Source organism: Cuculus canorus, chromosome 1, assembly GCF_017976375.1.
Source record: "Cuculus canorus isolate bCucCan1 chromosome 1, bCucCan1.pri, whole genome shotgun sequence".
Taxonomy (NCBI): Eukaryota; Metazoa; Chordata; class Aves; order Cuculiformes; family Cuculidae; genus Cuculus; species Cuculus canorus.
The window spans coordinates 193,243,355-193,259,808 of record NC_071401.1 but is presented as its reverse complement, the minus strand read 5'-3'; the positions used below and the strand labels follow the sequence as shown (position 1 = coordinate 193,259,808).

The following is a 16,454-nucleotide window of genomic DNA, read 5'->3' as shown; positions in this document are numbered from 1 at the left end:
GATTAATCAGAACATGGTTGTCTGAGGGAATGCCTTTGCAAGGACTAGAGAAGGATGTGCCTATCAGGCCAAAGTCGAAAGCTGGCAGAAAAAAAAGGCTTGTAGTTTGCTGCTGGATGGACTTCTTTAGCTCAAGTTTACTAAATTTACTAAATTTGCATTTGCCCTGGTAAAGACCAGGCTTGAAAGTCTCTCATGACTTCCTTATGCAGTCTGTTCGTTGTCTTCTACACGATCAGAAAAGATCTCGTGTTCTGATCTCTGACAGAAGCAGTCCAGCCGCTGTCTGCAGTACGCTGCCTGGAATTGTTGCATGGGAGACACAGTGCCTCCTATTTCTCAGCTGCCAGCTGTATGCTCCCAGTTTTTCACAGCCTCAAACCAATTCAAGAGACAGATCGACATGCAAAGCTGGTAAGCAGTGTGTTATGAAGAGTGCCTCTTTTGGCTGGGAGGGAAGGAGACAACATAAGTCATTACATTGTTTTCTTGGTAACTGTGAGGGGAATGTTCTGCCCAATCCCTTTTCAGTACAGAAGGATTTCTGAAGGTTTTACATTCTCTTTCATTTCAAGATGATGTTCACAGCTCAACTAAAATGACACACAAAAACTAGTAGCAACTAATAAAACTCATCAGAGAAGTGTGAACCAATACTCTCATTACCTAACCGTACACTTTGCCAGACATAACACATTTTGGGACTGCTGTCCTCCTTATGATGATTCAAAAGCAACTCAAATGCCAATGTAAGCTCCTTGGAACAGAAAGTATCTAAGGAAGCCAGATGACAACAAGTAGAACTACAAAGCTCACTGCCATCCTTTGAGATACACCAAAACTCAAGACAAGACTCACCCGATACAAATGTTTTGGGCAGTTTTGAAAATTTTAAAAAAGAATAATTCTTTAGAATGCCACCAGTCAGGAATCTCTTTTTCAAACTATCCCACTTTTGCATACAAACATCAAAGACTGGTTCTTGAGGAAGTCCTCAGAGAAGCAATTTCCTTTTACATCTGGGAAGATGGGAGGCTCTGGCAAGATAAAGAAATCCTTGATTAGATGGCAAAAATGTTATGCTGCTGGTAAATTCCTAGGATTACAGAGTGCCTTGCCTGGCTAAGAGAAAATCCTTTTAGTCCTGGAAGACTTTGTTAAATGGAGTATTGCACACTCACAGGATACTTAGTACCTGGAAGCACCAGTTGCCAACACTTCCCTTCCTGGAGCTTAGGTATCTTTAAATCTGGACACAAACAGATCAGCCCCCTCTGTGGTGGGAGAGGGCTTTTAACCTCCTAAACTTGTAAATGAGCCAATCTGGCATTTCTAGCTAAATTACTCTCTAGATTGACTAAGGTATGCACCTGCGTATAATGTACAGATGACAGCTCTCTTGTTGCACTCGATTCTTGGCCGTTGTAATGTATATGGCCATTGTAACATATGTGCAGTGCTTTGTAAGGGCAGCTGTGGTCAGGGCGTGCCAACGCTGGGGCATGGCATGAAGTGTGCATGTGCTGGCCAGGTGTTAGCCCTCCCCAGGACACTGCAGCAGTTCTTAGAGCCTGCTGGTGGAGCAACCTTCTGCAGACCAGAGAGCACTTTTGGTCTACTCCCAAAGGACTTAGCTTGACCCTGAAGGTGTTTCTCAGGCTGGACAATGCTAAACATCAGTAAACTTCATTTCAAATAAGTACCTCATAATGGCTGGCTACAGGCTTTTTCTGCAGAGAAAAATGAAGCCACGAGACATTGCCCAAGGCTATTTCACAGCTCCATCAGAAGAGGTGTCTCTTGCCTGCTGCAGGGCAGCAATACCACCCATGCATACTTGGATCACTCACTTCACTAACTTGCCTGGTCTATAACACTTAAAAGATCCTACTTGTGAACCAAGCTCCATTGCATATGGATATGCATATTGCTCCATGCATACACAGGGTGCAGTGTTTCACTTGGAAGCTAACTCAATTAAAAGTGGTTTTGAGATCCAGATCTGTCTGAAAAGCATCACCAGGATCACTGTATTTCGTTGTCACGTTACTTTCTTGAAGTCAGGTCTTTCAGCATCTTGCTAATACAAACCCAAATTTTGGCTGCTTGTTTCACCCTAAGCTCTTTTGCGGTATATCTCAAGGCAATTACAGTAATCTTGAATGTTTAGTTAAATCAAACAGCCAAGTTGTCCCAGCCTTGGACTTTTTAGCAGCTAATTTGCTTGGTGCATAAAAATAAGACTCCAACAGTTATTTCTGGAACCCCAAAACGTTGGCCAAATGTTCAGAGGTGATTACAAATCAGGGGTGATGCAGTGTTCACGCACTGCAAGGAACTTGCTTCCCAGAAACATTTAGCAAAGCCATATGAAAAACATGGCACCCGTAATTGCTACTTAAAACATTTCAGCTTCCTGGTGATGACAAGCAGCACCTACTTACACTGTGCTAAGTAGTCTCTACAGCATGACTGGGAAGAGTGTCTGTGCTGAGCGCTGACAATCAGCAATGTTTAAATTGGATGTATTTTTCTCTTTTTTTAACAGCTATTTCTTTCTCCAGCTAAATTTTTCCTGGACCTTAGACAACCAGCTGACACACAGGATGCGTTTTCTAACAGTGCATCATCCCTCTCATCCTAAATAATATACATTAATATAAATAGATGGCATATCTATGTGTACAAATGATGTGGGGAGTATCTGTGAGATGACACACGGCTGTGAAAAAGCACAGGAGCAATTAGCTACGAAACACTACATCCACTGTGGTCCTTCACTCATTAGGAATCCCCATGAATCTCCAGCGCGGATGCTGGACTCACCACAGGGGAAAGGCACCTGGAGTCTGGGGATGCCGGGAGCCAAAGGGAAAGGCACCCAGAGCGTCGGGATGCCGGGAGCCAAAGGGAAAGGCACCCAGAGCGTCGGGATGCCGGGAGCCACGGGAAAAGGCACCTGGAGCCCCAGGATTCTGGGAGTCACGGGGAAAGGCACCCAGAGCGTCGGGATGCCGGGAGCCAAGGGAAAAGGCACCTGGAGCCTCGGGATGCCAGGAGCCCAGGGGAAAAGGCACCCAGAGCCTGTGGATGCCGGGAGCCAAAGGAAAAGGCACCCAGAGCGTCGGGATGCCGGGAGCCACGGGAAAAGTCACCCAGAGCCTGTGGATGCCGGGAGCCACGGTGAAGGGCACCCGGAGCCTCGGGATGCCGGGAGCCAAGGGAAAAGGCACCCAGAGCCTGGGGATGCCGGAAGCTAACGGAAAAGGCACCCAGAGCCTCGGGATGCCGGGAGCCAAGGGAAAAGGCACCCAGAGCGTCGGGATGCAGGGAGCCACGGGAAAAGGCACCCAGAGCCTGGGGATGCCGGAGCCTCGGGAGCCGGGCAAGCGGACGCTGCCGGGAAGCGGGGCGGGGGGATGCGGAGCGGCAGCGCGGAGCCCCCTCTCCCGGCCCGCTCGGGTCCCGCCTCCCCGCGGGGGGGGCGCTGCGGGCCGCGGTCCCCGGCGGGAGGTTGTCATGGTTTCGCGGGTCACATGCGCGTGAGGTTCCCCCGTGCCGGGGGGAGGAGGCGGCGGGGGCGGGGAGGCTTCGTGCGCGGAGGGGCCGGCGCTGCCGAGCGCGGGGCGAAGCGGAGCGAGCGCTGCCCCCGCCGCCCAGCCCGCCGGCCACCCGAGCGCCTACCGACCCGCGGCTCGCCTTCTTCCTCCTCCTCTCCCCCTGCCTCCCCTTCCCCTCTCCCTCCCCTTTCGCAGCCGGGCTGCGCCCCCCCGGCCGGCCCCGGCATGAGCATCTCCATCCCGGCGGGGCTGACGGAGCTGCTGCAGGGCTTCACGGTGGAGGTGCTGCGGAGCCAGCCCGCAGACCTGCTGGAGTTCGCCCTCCAGTACTTCGGGCGCCTGAAGGAGGAGGAGGCGGCGGCGGCACCGGCGGAGAAGGAGGCGAGCGGCGGGCGCAGGGCGGGCTCGGGCCATGGCAGGGGCAGCCAGCAGCCGCGCCGCGCCGCCCACGGCGTCAACTTCGCCGAGGAGCCCATGCAGACCGACTCGGAGAGCGGCGAGGACGAGCAGCAGCCGCAGCAGCCGCAGCAGCAGCAGTTCCCGGGTAAGGGGGCCGGAAGAGGGTGGGCAGGGCGGGGGAGGCTGCCCGGGCACGGCCGCGCCCTGTGCGGGGACGCGGGGTTGCGGGATGCGAGGATACCGGGATGCGGGGACGCGGGGATGCAGGGATGCGAGGATACTGGGATGCGGGGACGCAGGGATGCGAGGATACCGGGCTGCAAGGATGCGGGGATGCGGGGATGTGGGGATGCGGGAGCCTCGGCGACCGCGGTTCCAATGGGCAGTGGCAGCTCCCTCGCTGGTGCCAAGCGGCGGAGCCCGAGATAGTCCTGGTCCCCGCTGCAAAGTTTCACCTCCCGGGCTTCTCGCTGTGGCCGGGCGGTGCGGGATACCGGGCGGTGCGGGATGCCGGGCGGGATGCCGGGCGGTGCGGGATGTGGCGCTGAGCTCCGCAGCTGCATTGCCTGCTGCGTGCAGGCCCGTGATATTCCCGACAGAAAATCCATTTTCCGTTTTAGAGGAGCACAAGAGAGCACATCTACATTGTGCAGTCAGTATGCCTGCCCTAGAAAGCACCTCTCAGGGACACGGTACTGTATTTACACGCCGGTTAAGCGTTTTGCATAGATGTACTTACTTGTGTTTCCAAAGCAGAGTACAATTTAAGACATAATTTCTTATTGAAAGCCAGGGTAAAATTTTCCACCTGGTAGCAGAGCCTGTGGAGCACGCATAGCTGCGAGGACAGCAAAGAACGTGTGTGGGATCTTTGTGTTTTGAGGGTAACACCTATCTGCACGCAGCTAATGGTACCTTATCTTTGTGTTGCTGGCAGGCTCTATTTAGAGACAGTGTCGATCCATCAGCTGCTCTGATTTATGGGACGAGCAGTAGCTGTCTCTGAAGGGTGTGTTGGGCTTCTCTTTGTGTCATGAGCAGGCGAACCGAAGGGTCAGTCAGGACAGTCAGATGCTGAGAGGTCAGTCAATAAGCTTAGATGGAGAAGGGGAAAGGTCCCAGCATCTTTATCATTAGCTTATTTTTTTTGAGAACAGCTTGAAATTGAAGTATATCTCATCAGGTCATTGAAGCATTTGTCCCTCCCAGTCATGCTGGAGGTAGATTTGCTTAGCAGAGTACAGAAGCCAGCTGTTTGCTAGAGGAATATTAGTGCAGCTTTTAAAATAGTGTCCCTATGTGTGTTTTATCAGGAAAAAATGCAGATGGTAAGACCTGGGTAAGTTTTCTAAATGCTTTCTGTTACATTCTGAAGCAGCCGCCATTCTTTTCATCTGTTCTTTGCAGCTATACCACGTGTATTTAATGAGAATTTGAATCTGTCAATCAGGTTCTGCAGATTTATGTGGTAATTTTGAACTGTAACACTGATTATGGGAGATTAGCTAAAATCTGGAAATTTGCTGTCTTTGAAAACTGAAATGGTGATAGTGTGGAAGGCCAAAATGCTGTCTCAATTCACTAATGGTAGACGTGGTTTTCAAACATGAATTATGGTAGCGCTAAACAGATTCAGTGTTGAATGGAGAACTGAAATGTTGTATGGAGGGATGTGCGGGAATGTAGCTTGAATTATTATTATGTATGTGTTGCATATGTAAAAATTTACAGGGCATTTTGAGGAGCTTTCTAAGCTTTTCTGATGAATACCTGTAATCAAGATTCTCTTGATACTCTCTTTGTTGTGATTGTGAAGAAGGAAGGCCATTATTGTCAGTATTCTTATTAAGGGGAATGCTGGAATGACTTAGTTTAAGTAACAGATTTGCGCATTTGACGAAAAAAGCACTTAAAATATCACGTTTCCAAGCCTAATGCATTTTTAAAGTTTAATTGCATTATGGCTTGTAATTTCTGTTAGTTGGAATAATTAAAGGTAACAAAAAAAGTGAAATATTTGTGAAACCACGTGGAAGGAGAATAATAAATAAGTTATAGTAAATGATTACTAATGCTGAGCTTGGGTATTTCTGTGTTGTGCAGAAGTGTGTATTCTAAACTGTAATTTTACATCTGCCCTGAATATGTATTCTTTTAAGGTATCAGAACAATGCATCCACTCAGCCTTTTGTTAATAACTGGGGACATAAAGGCTTGTATTTGAATAATTGTTTGATGGGTTTAAATACCAATTTAAAAGCATGTATCTTTTGTACTTTCGCTTTCTGTTCCTTGAATTGGGGACAACTTTTTTCCTTTTTGTTTTTTTTTTTTTCTTTTGCCTTTCAGAATAGTCAGACTACTTCTTATAGTCACTGAGTCCTGTTTGTATACTACTTTCATGCAGGACAGGAAGACAAATTGGAGAAGTTTGTAAGCAAATGTGAAATAATAACCTCTGGGGAGTACCTCAGACCTAGTGGTGGTATCTTTTCTGTGTTAAAGCAGTGCACTTGAAGCATCAAGATGACAATATTCCTCAATTAATTTAAACAGGATGTTGTTGAGAGCTCCTAGTAAATGCTGTTGTATCCAGCATTTCTACCCCGCGCCCCCCCTCCACTTTTCTAAATACCTCCAAGCACTGCAGTTGAACTCTCTATCAGTGTTAGTTTTGTCCTTGAAATGCATTTTGGAAGGTACATCAGCATTATCCTGTTTCAGAAATGATGAGCTGAGGCCTAAGCTGTGTTTAAAAGAAAAAAAGAAAAAAACCTCCTATATTCAGGATTAAGAGTCGTACGTGAACCATGAATTACACTCTACTCATGTCCTCTGCTGTGTCCATAATATCAGTTGCAGAAACCAAACATGAGTAAAAGCATTTGCCTTGTCTGGAGAGAGAACTTGGTTGTATTAGTGTCACAGTTCTGAATTGGCACCTGCTTTAGGTTTGGAGTATTTAGATTATCCCCTTCTAAACACACTGCTTACTTTGGGAATGGTTTTTGAGCCTTCTAGTCGTGTGGGTTTTTTTATATATTAAGTTATCCTACACGTGTATTAGTGTTAATTTGTGACCACAACTAATTCCTGCTAATACTAATAGCATTTACTGAATTGAATAGGGGATATACATTAGGAGGAATTTCTAGATATAGGGAGGAAATTCTTCACAATGAGAGTGGTGAGGCACTGGAATAGGTTGCCCTGGGAAGTTGTGGCTGCCCCATCCCTGGAGTTCAAGGCCAGCTTGGATGGGGCCTTTGGCAGCCTGATCTAGTGGGAGGTCTCCTTGCCCATGGCAGGGGCGGTGGAAATGGGTGATCTTTAAGGTCCCTTCCAACCCAACCCATTCTATAATTGTATAAAAATGAGCCCCTTTTTGGCAAATTCTGCTAAATTTTTGAAGGTTTTAAGTGCATATTAAAATGTATTGTACCATGCAAAATTTGAAATGCTCAGTAAGTTATTTGCCCGTTTACAAATGACTATACTTTTCTCTTAGTGCTACCACTTACACATTAATGTGCAGCTTATTTTGATGGGTAATAACCCAGATCATTTGTAACAGCTGTTTTTAAATATTTGCCATAGCTAAAAATTCATATTTCATCTCCTATGAGGTAACATTGCTGTTCTTTAAACTTAAAAACTGCAGTGCTGTATGTACTGTTTGGTGTCACGTAGCCTCTGTTTACTTTGTTTTTCTTCTCTTTTACTTTGCTTTGTTTTGATGTTTTTTTCTCAGATAGTGATGTATTTTAACAGGAAAGTACTACAGCTGTCCCTCTCCTCCCCCATGTGTTTCTTTTGGTGTATTGGTTGCTTTGAGTTCCTTCCTTGGAAACTTGAGCTAGAAAATGCACATACATATCTCAGCTTTACCCACTGACTATGCTCAAATAATGAGATCACTGTTTAGCTAAAACATGAATTCTAGCTTACAAGATCAATGTTAAACATGTCTTTACTTTAGTTCCTTCAGTCTGAATTGTTTTCCATGCATAATGTTCGTACAAATTTTGAAATAATAGGTGAATTGTAGAAACGAGCATCAGATAACACTTTGCACACAACCACGTCTGCCAGCTTTGTGATGGTAGATGAGACTTCATCACTCTGTTACCCTTACTTATGGTTTTCTTCCTGAAATTAAAAACTAGAAAGCACTGAACATTTTATAAACTTCCTGCAGGGCTGTGCTGCAATGATAACAGGTTGATTAGAGCAGTGGAAGGGGTCAGTTAGAGCAAAAGGGCAGTATAAAACTCTGTGCCAGTGGAGGTTTAGATTGGATATCAGAAGAAATTTCTTTACCAGAAGAGTGGTGAAGCATTGGAACAGACTGCTTAGGAAAGTGGTGGAGTCACATTCCTGGAGGTGTTGAAGAACCATGTAGTCATGTCACTTTGGGACATGGTTTAGTGGGTATGGTGGTTGGACTGGCAGTTGGACTGGATGATCTTTGAGGTCTTTTCCAGCCTTAATGATTCTTGGTTGTAGCAGGATATCATTAAGTCAGGGATCATACAGAAAAACACGTGAATTTCTTAAAAATGTTCAAATTATATTCAAATTATATTCAAATTAAAATCTGGATTATAGTGGGTGGTGACTGAAAGCATTCCCATCTAATACATGCTTAGCCAACTTTAGGAACGATGTTCTAGTAATTTCTACAGTTCTGAAATATAAAAAGAAAGGAAGCATGCTTTGTGTGGTTATAAGGACAAACCTAATCAGAGCCAGGCTGGTCAGCAGCCTTAATGTGGATGTAGTGTAGAAAAAAGAATTTTCCAGTTACAGGTGAGTCCCTTAAGATCGTGCGAGTATGGCATTGTTGGTGCACTTGTTGACAAGGCTGCAGGCTGTATCTCCTTGTACTTCTCTGTCCTCTCCTTGCTGTGGTTCGGAGTGTAGTGTTTGCAAGAGACCTGTCAGGATGGGTATTTGGGAAGAACAGGGCTTCTGGGAGGGAAAAGAATTTTAGTCATGTGGGTGTGTGCCTTGCTGGTTCAGTGGGCCTTGGTGGTCAGGGGTTGGCCACTGGCCACTGTTATCTAGTAGCATACTCAGTCCCAAAACCCAAAAAATTGCTGTAAATCTTCAGAATAACAGACCTTTTGGAAATAATGGTTTCTGATGTTTTTGGCAGGAGCAAATGAAAATAGTTTCTTTCTGCTGACATTTATTTTAGAAAGCAAACCTGAGCAAGTTGGCAGCTTAGTCTTTTTGTTCTTTCTTTTTTTTCAATCCCTTGATCTGGCCCAGGTGTTTTATTCAGGTTGGGAGACTTGCAGTTCAAAAACTTTGTTTAACAAAATTACAAGCAACTAGAAATGTGAACTTGTAACAGGTAGCACTTAATAGTCTTTGTAGTAAAGAATATGGTTCCCTCTTAGACGTGCATGTATTTGTGATTGTAGATACTTTTGCTCTAAACACATTCTTTAAAAAAAGAGTGTTTGTGTTAAGAATTTAGTTGAAATGATAGCAGCCTCCACTCAGAAGTGTACATGTATCCCCACTCAAAAGTGTGAATGAGCAAAGGAGTCTCTGCTGGCTATTACTTTGTTAAAGTTTGTGTCTGTGCATTTAAGAGAAGGAGAAAACTCCAGACTTAAGGACAGGAAAGAAGTAGAACTATACAAAAAACATTTGAATTTATTTCCAGCTTCGTCTTCTCTAAAGAAATGACTTGAAACTGATTTTGGCTGACTGCTCAGCTTGGAAAAAGAACAGCATTAATTCAGTAAGTATAGGAAGACATAAAATTTTGTTGGCCTGAGTTTGTAATGATTGCATTATGAATGATAAGGCATAAACACTGTCAGTACTAACATTTGCACACCACCACTGTGCTCCTTGGATGTATAGCTCCTGTTTTAAAGTAAAACCGTCTTCCTCAAGAATGCTGTAGAGTTTTGCGTCACTTGCTGACTTTGGTTCCATTTCCCAAAGAGACCTTCAATTTTTTTTTGTTCTCAGTATTTATGCCTATTTATGCATTTACATTGTACATGAATGGAAGAACAATTTCTTTTTTTTTTCAGAGAACAGAATAAAGATGTATGCGTGGACAGTACAAAAGTGCCTGGTTTTAGAATGTGCTCCTATTGAAGTTATAAAACCCCAACATAATGGCCTAGCATTTGTAACCTGCACAGAGATGCTTCATGCATCTGTCAGTAAGTTAGGCTTAGTTTAATACATGTATATCTCAGGGTTTATCCCCAATCTGTTACGCAAAAGTACCGCATTCTCTTCTCTAGTTCTGTCCAGTGAGAACCCTCCATCTGAGGGAAATCTACCTTAAATAGTCAAATCTCTGTGGACTTATTGGCCTTATCTGCTCCTGTAAATCTGGAACATATGGTTTGGAAATTGCACATTTAGGTCACAAGGTACAGATTAATCAAGGTACAGGCTGCTGCCCTGCTTCTGGTTTTCCAGTATCAAAGAAGACCTCTAGATTGGGAAAGATCATTTGTTTGGACAGGGATGAAAGAAACCAAAAAGGCAAGGTGGAAGGCAGGACATAGAGGTAGAAAAGGAGTCCGTATGTGGTAAGGAAAATGCCAAAGTAAAAGCAAGAGGAGGGACGGAACTGCAGTAAGGGGACGAAGATAAAAGAATAGACAGCACATATGAGAGAGAGAACATTAAATTCTCTGCTCATATTTTCTCTCTCCAGGTATAGCCCTGCTCTCTTCATGTCTACATCCCAAATTCATGTCCTGAATTTTATATCAAAATTTTATTTGGCTTCTAAATTTATTTCAGAAGAGCATAAATGCAAAGTTAAATTAGTGGTCAATGTATTGTATGAATGTGAACTTGGTCATGTGATGCTGAGTGATCTTTTAAATATTTTGACATAGTCACCTGTCATATTACCGTATCTGGAGACACATAACACTTATATTCTAGTAAGCTTGTGTTCCAATGAAAGTTTCAGTTGGAGTTTTTCATGGCAAATCCAGATTGTTCTCAACCATTTTCTGTTTCAAAAACTAACCGTAGTGGTCAATGTCAAGAAAGTCATGTGGGTACAGCTGCAGTCTTCATAGGGGTTAAGATGTTTTTGGCGCTGATGGAAAAATTGAAATATTGAATAGTACATAAAAACACTTTGTGAAATATCTTTTCTTTAGTGCTTAAAAATCACAGGGGTTGTTTCATCAACTATTACTTTAATGGGAATGCCTTAAAGTCATGCTGTAGAAAAACCATACTCACTCCGAGTGTGAGCTCTTTCTTTTGAGCTTCATGTGAGTGTAATTATAGAGAAGTTCTGTGCTTGAAAAAAAAGTGATTGATTAAAAAATGAATGAAGGAGGGAGAAGGCTTTGAGAAAAAGCCATTTTAAATGGTTCAGTATTCTCTGCTGCTGGAATAGGCCTTGATGTACATGAACTAGAAGAAAAAGAGATGATCTTACAAGGGATGATAGATTTATCTTAGTCTTTTTCATGTTGTATGTTACATGGATGTGGTTGCATAAAAGATTAAGTCCATATATGCATGTGTTACTATGAGCTACATAAATCTATTAAAAAAATATGCTCATCTATAAGTAGATATTGTTACCATAAACATCCATCAGTTATGATACTGTTTTAAAGCAGTCTCATGAGAATTCTAAAGGAAATAAATACTTTTTTTTCCCCTTTTCTTTGGGACGTTGGATGATGATACAAATAACTTTAGATACCTTTATGTAGAGGTTTTGTACTGAAAACCCTTATGCTTTCACCCTTTCAGGCTAACCCTTTCACTTCCTGAGTAGGAATAACTTGTTTACTTCATGGAACTGAACAGGGTGTTCTTACTGTGAATTTTGATCATGACAAGTAGTTACAGGCATTTTTTTATTTAATCTTTTTCCTTGTAGAATATGATTTTGTTCTGTAGATCAGTTTTCAGTCATAGCACTAAACAAGGTGTTGTTGAAGAGGGTGAAATTTGGCTTTAGGTGTCCTTTGTTTTCAGTTTTTTGCTTTTCTAATTGACTGGTGTTATTACATTTTTCCTTGAAGAAAGGCTTCATGTTTGTCAAGTCTACTTTTAATTTAAAATTTTTAAGAGCTCTATTTCAATTTTTTTTGTGCATTTGGTGATAAAAATAGCAGAAGTACTCACACAGTATTTCTATTTGCAGTCTCAAGGCAGCATAATACATAAATCCAGATTTAAATGGATACAGCCAGTAACATAGAAGACATACAGTTTTGGGACTATGTCAAAAAGATGATGTTAATCAACTGTCCATTGCCTCATTCAGCATTTTAAATGATGCCATGTCATGCAAAAAGGTGCTACATCTGAAATGACGGAGGATGCAGACAGGCAAGAATGTCTGAAGTGCATGGGAATAAAATGCAGGTTGTAGGTACAAGGTGTCCACAGAGTGAACTGAACAACAGCCATATGGCAGTTTGCCATCCTTTCCATAAAAGGCACCCTTTTAGCATTGCTGCTTAGAAAAGTAATTTACGGAGCTCAGATAAAGTGAGGAAATGATAAGGAATGAAACAATTAAAAAAAAAATCCAAATTTTAATTCAGTCAGCCTTTATTGTACTACAAAAGTCTGGATAATAGAAGGTAGAGTGGTAAAAAACATGTTGTAACAACAGAAAATGTTTTTCACTTGTATGTTTGCCTCTTAAATTGCTACGCTTAATTATATTAATATTAAGGGAAAAATCATCAGAGCAAGAATTTGAAGCTGAGAGCTTGAGTGGGTAAAAGCTGGCAATAAGAGTAGCTTTCTTGCACATACTGTTTCAGTTATTTGACTAGAGTGCTTTTTGTAAAGCTGGGCTAAAAGGTCCAATTAGTAAATATTATGAAGACTTCCTTAATGGAGGGACTAGAAAATTGCTGTTTAAAATGGGTTTTGAAAGGAGGAGAAGTAACATGATCTTTCCTTCTCAGAGTTGCTCCAGACACCGTCTTGCTTGTATAAAGGCCCTTGTAACAGCATCAACTCCTTCTGAATCCCTGTGATACACATGTAAAATTTGGTTTTATAAATACTGATATTGTCTTCATAGTGTAACTTTTTAGCAGATACGTCTATTGTAAAACATACTAGACAGGAAGAAAAGAAGTCCTTGCCCAACACTGGAAAGAAAACATTCCTTGCAAAGCTCCAGTATAGACTATAAATAAAAGATGTACAGAATCATCAGTGTTGGGATGAATACAAGCTGGAAGCAAGTATAAACATTCAGACTTGCTAGCCTGAGAGCACAGGCTGAAAGGTTTGCTGTGCCGTTCTGGTTTTAATGATAGATCTGTAATGCCAGTATGAAAAATAAAATCCATTTCCATGAGTTAAAAAGCATTCGTAACTGTTGGATGGGTATGGATTAACTTGCTTTCCATGACAGCATTGTTGTGGCCTTTTTTTTGGATGACCCCACAAATGAGTATTTATCGTCTCTGCACTGATCTAGTCTAATTTGTTTCCTGTTACTTTGACCACTGAACTTGTTCCCTTTTAGATTCTCCCTCTGAAGCTGTAGCACGTCTTTACATTGATGCTTCAGGAATTCCAACATTAGGCCAATGATTGTCTTTGGTAAAAAGTGCAGACTAATGTCACAAGTCCTTGAAGTAGTTGTTGATCACAAAGTTTTTAAGTTTTTCTTCCTAAGGCTTTGGAAAGGGATATCTACAAGTTGATGTATGTTTAAATACTTCTCCTGGATTAACAATCTTTAGAAGCATTAATAACAAAACCATGATCTAATGAAGAGCTGGGACTGTCCTGAGATTTCTAGTACTCTCCCAAACAATGTCTGTGATATTCATCACACTTAGTAAGAAGCAATTAAGATGTGTACTGTAGATGCATATTAAAATTTTGTGAAGGCTTTGATCACCATGTTTTCCTCCATCCTAGTAAAAACATCTTTTCATTATAAGCGAGTTCTGAAAAACGTAGGTTCTCAATAATAGACATTATTAAACCTTAGAGGGACAGATTTTTTTTCATTTATGCCCAATTTCTATTGTAATTGAGGAGTTAGGATCCACTACCTTTACAGATCTGCTTCTTCATGAGTCTTTCAGTGCTAGGTGCAGTCATCATTTTATCTTGAGTTCTGTTTTGTGCATTTTTTTTTCTGTTTTCATGCATACTGTTTCCTTTTTCCAGCCATTTTGTTCAATACCTTCAAGTAATGTTCAGGCATCTTTCTCTAAAAGCCTTCTTTCAGCTGATAATTTATCTGCCTTTGTTGGTTTTTAATAGGTACTCAAACCATGAAAAACTCTGATCTAGCCTTCACTACTACATTATTTAAGCATTTGTGAGGTGATATAAATATAAAGTTAACATCCTTCCTTCCTGTTACCTCAACCTACAGGAAACATGTGTGCATTAGCCATTAAATAATAAAAAATTGGCCTGAAAAAGATAGATGGTTATTTATTCTTCGATACTACTAACTTCAATTCTCGGTAAAAAAATTATCTGCAGTATTTATCTACATGTCTCCCTGGGTAATCGGTTTTATCCTTCTGCTGGAATGTAGCTGCTGCTGGCAGCAGAGGTGGGAGTAGGCATAGATTCATTTCCATTATCCACCTTGCAAAAAGGTGTCATTTGTTCTTCTGGTTTTGCTTTCTTAGGAATACTGATAAAATGGAGTCATTGTTTTAAGTGGCTCCTAGTTTGCTGTGTGTCTGGAATATATTGTCATATAGACATGGCCTGTCTGGAATTATTTTAGGTATGGCCTCAAAAAAATGGAAAAAGAAGAGAAACAACTTCATGCTTTCTCTAAGCCCATCCTTCAAATCATTGCATTCAGCAGATACAGGCTTTGGGGTGTATAAAGAGATTGGGAAGTCTCAGTCAAACATTTAGAGCTTGTGAGAGAAGGGTGTGCTTTCTGTGCAAACGTATAGGCATTTGTCCTCTCCTCTGACTTTGTTTTGGAGAAGTTTTGGGAGTGTGGCGCAGTAAAGTTTCTCAACATGAACTTCTATAAGTACTGCTAGAAAAAACTGATTTTCATGCTACTTCTAAAATTGAATGCGATTGATCATTTCCACCAAAGAAGTTAGTTTTTCCCAGGAAGGTTATATGGAGCATAAGAGTAAAGCAATGAGTCGCAACAACCTACTTCTTACACCTCAGCTATTTTTTTTTGCTAAAGGATCTTTCTCATGCACTGGATTTGGGGGGGGGGGGGGTGAGGGTGGGGCGAGAAATGTAGTAAAAGACAGTAACAGCATTTCTGTTTTTCATCTTTTGTTGCTGTTATTAGTGTATAATCTATTGTTCTCCTTCTTTTGCTTTTTGTAATACACAAGATTAAGAAGACGGCTTTACCTGCTGTTTACACAGAAGCTCAATCAGTGGCTCACATCCAATGCCCTTGCTTTGAGATAAAGGCTTATTTACCATTCTGTGAGACAATAATGGAAGATAAATCACAGATATGTGTGCAATCACACTTCCCAAACAAAAGGAGGCATGTTGATACAATTCTAGCATGCCACTTACAGTGTTTATAGCTGTAACACCAGGCAATGGAAGACTATCTGGGAGTGAGTTGAAGTATGGTGCATATATACGCCTTTCAGAAGAAGGGGCAAGTTCTCTTGAATCCAGATCATTGTAATAATTTTGGTATCAGCTTGCACCTCATTGTACAGTACAAGAAAGACATTGAGGTGCATGTGCAAAGAAGGGCAACAAAGCTGGTGAAAATGGAGCACAAGTCTTATGAGGAGTGGCTGAGGAGAAAGGAAGGCTGAGGGGGAGACCTTGTTCTCTACAACTACCTGAAAGGCGGTTGTAGTGAGGTGAATGTTGGTTTCTCCTCCCAAGTAACAAATGATACAACAAGAAGAAATGACCTCAAGTTGCCCCAGGAGAGGTTTAGGTTAGATATTAAGAAAAATGTCTCTATTGGAAGGGTTGTCAAGCATTGGAACAAGCTGCCTAGGGAAGTAGTGGAATCACCATCCCTGGAGGTGTTAAAAAAATGTGTAGACATGGCACATCAGGATGTGGTTTAGTAGGCCTGGTGATGTTGGGCTAACAGTTGGACAAGATGATCTTGGAGGTCTTTTCTAACCTTAGTGATTCTATGGTACTCACTGGAACAGACTTTTTTGCACTAGAAAAATAATGTTGCGTCTAACTCTGGAAGAATTTTGCCACTAGAGCATCTGAATCCTTGACAGAATCAAACCAAAGTATAGAAATGAGCTCCAGGAAGAAATGTCCTTACATCCTACAGGTTACAGAGTCTGTTAATGCTTCTCTCTGATAAAGAAGGCTGTTTGTTACCTGTTTTGGCTCAGGGGTGACAAACCCAGGGTCCCTTTTTCGGGAGCTGGACCCTGGTCCCTCCCCTCAGCAGGAGCTGTCTGGGCATTGCCAGGCCATCGTGCCACTGGCATGAGGAAATGCAACCTCATTATTATTTTAGTTCTCAGAATTATTTTAGTTCTCCTTGTGTGCATG

At 42.3% G+C, this 16,454-nt stretch overlaps 1 protein-coding gene across 1 annotated transcript in view; it reads left to right on the top strand.

Annotated features, from left to right (window-relative positions):
- The first annotated feature begins 3,574 nt into the window (after positions 1-3,574).
- Positions 3,575-16,454, top strand: part of PRKAR2B (protein kinase cAMP-dependent type II regulatory subunit beta) — a 94,347-nt gene continuing 81,467 nt past the window's right edge. Inside the window, exon 1 of the mRNA XM_054050221.1 lies at positions 3,575-4,104. Coding sequence (XP_053906196.1) covers positions 3,786-4,104 — 319 coding nt within the window. The 5' untranslated portion in view covers positions 3,575-3,785. The remainder of the gene's footprint in view (positions 4,105-16,454) is intronic.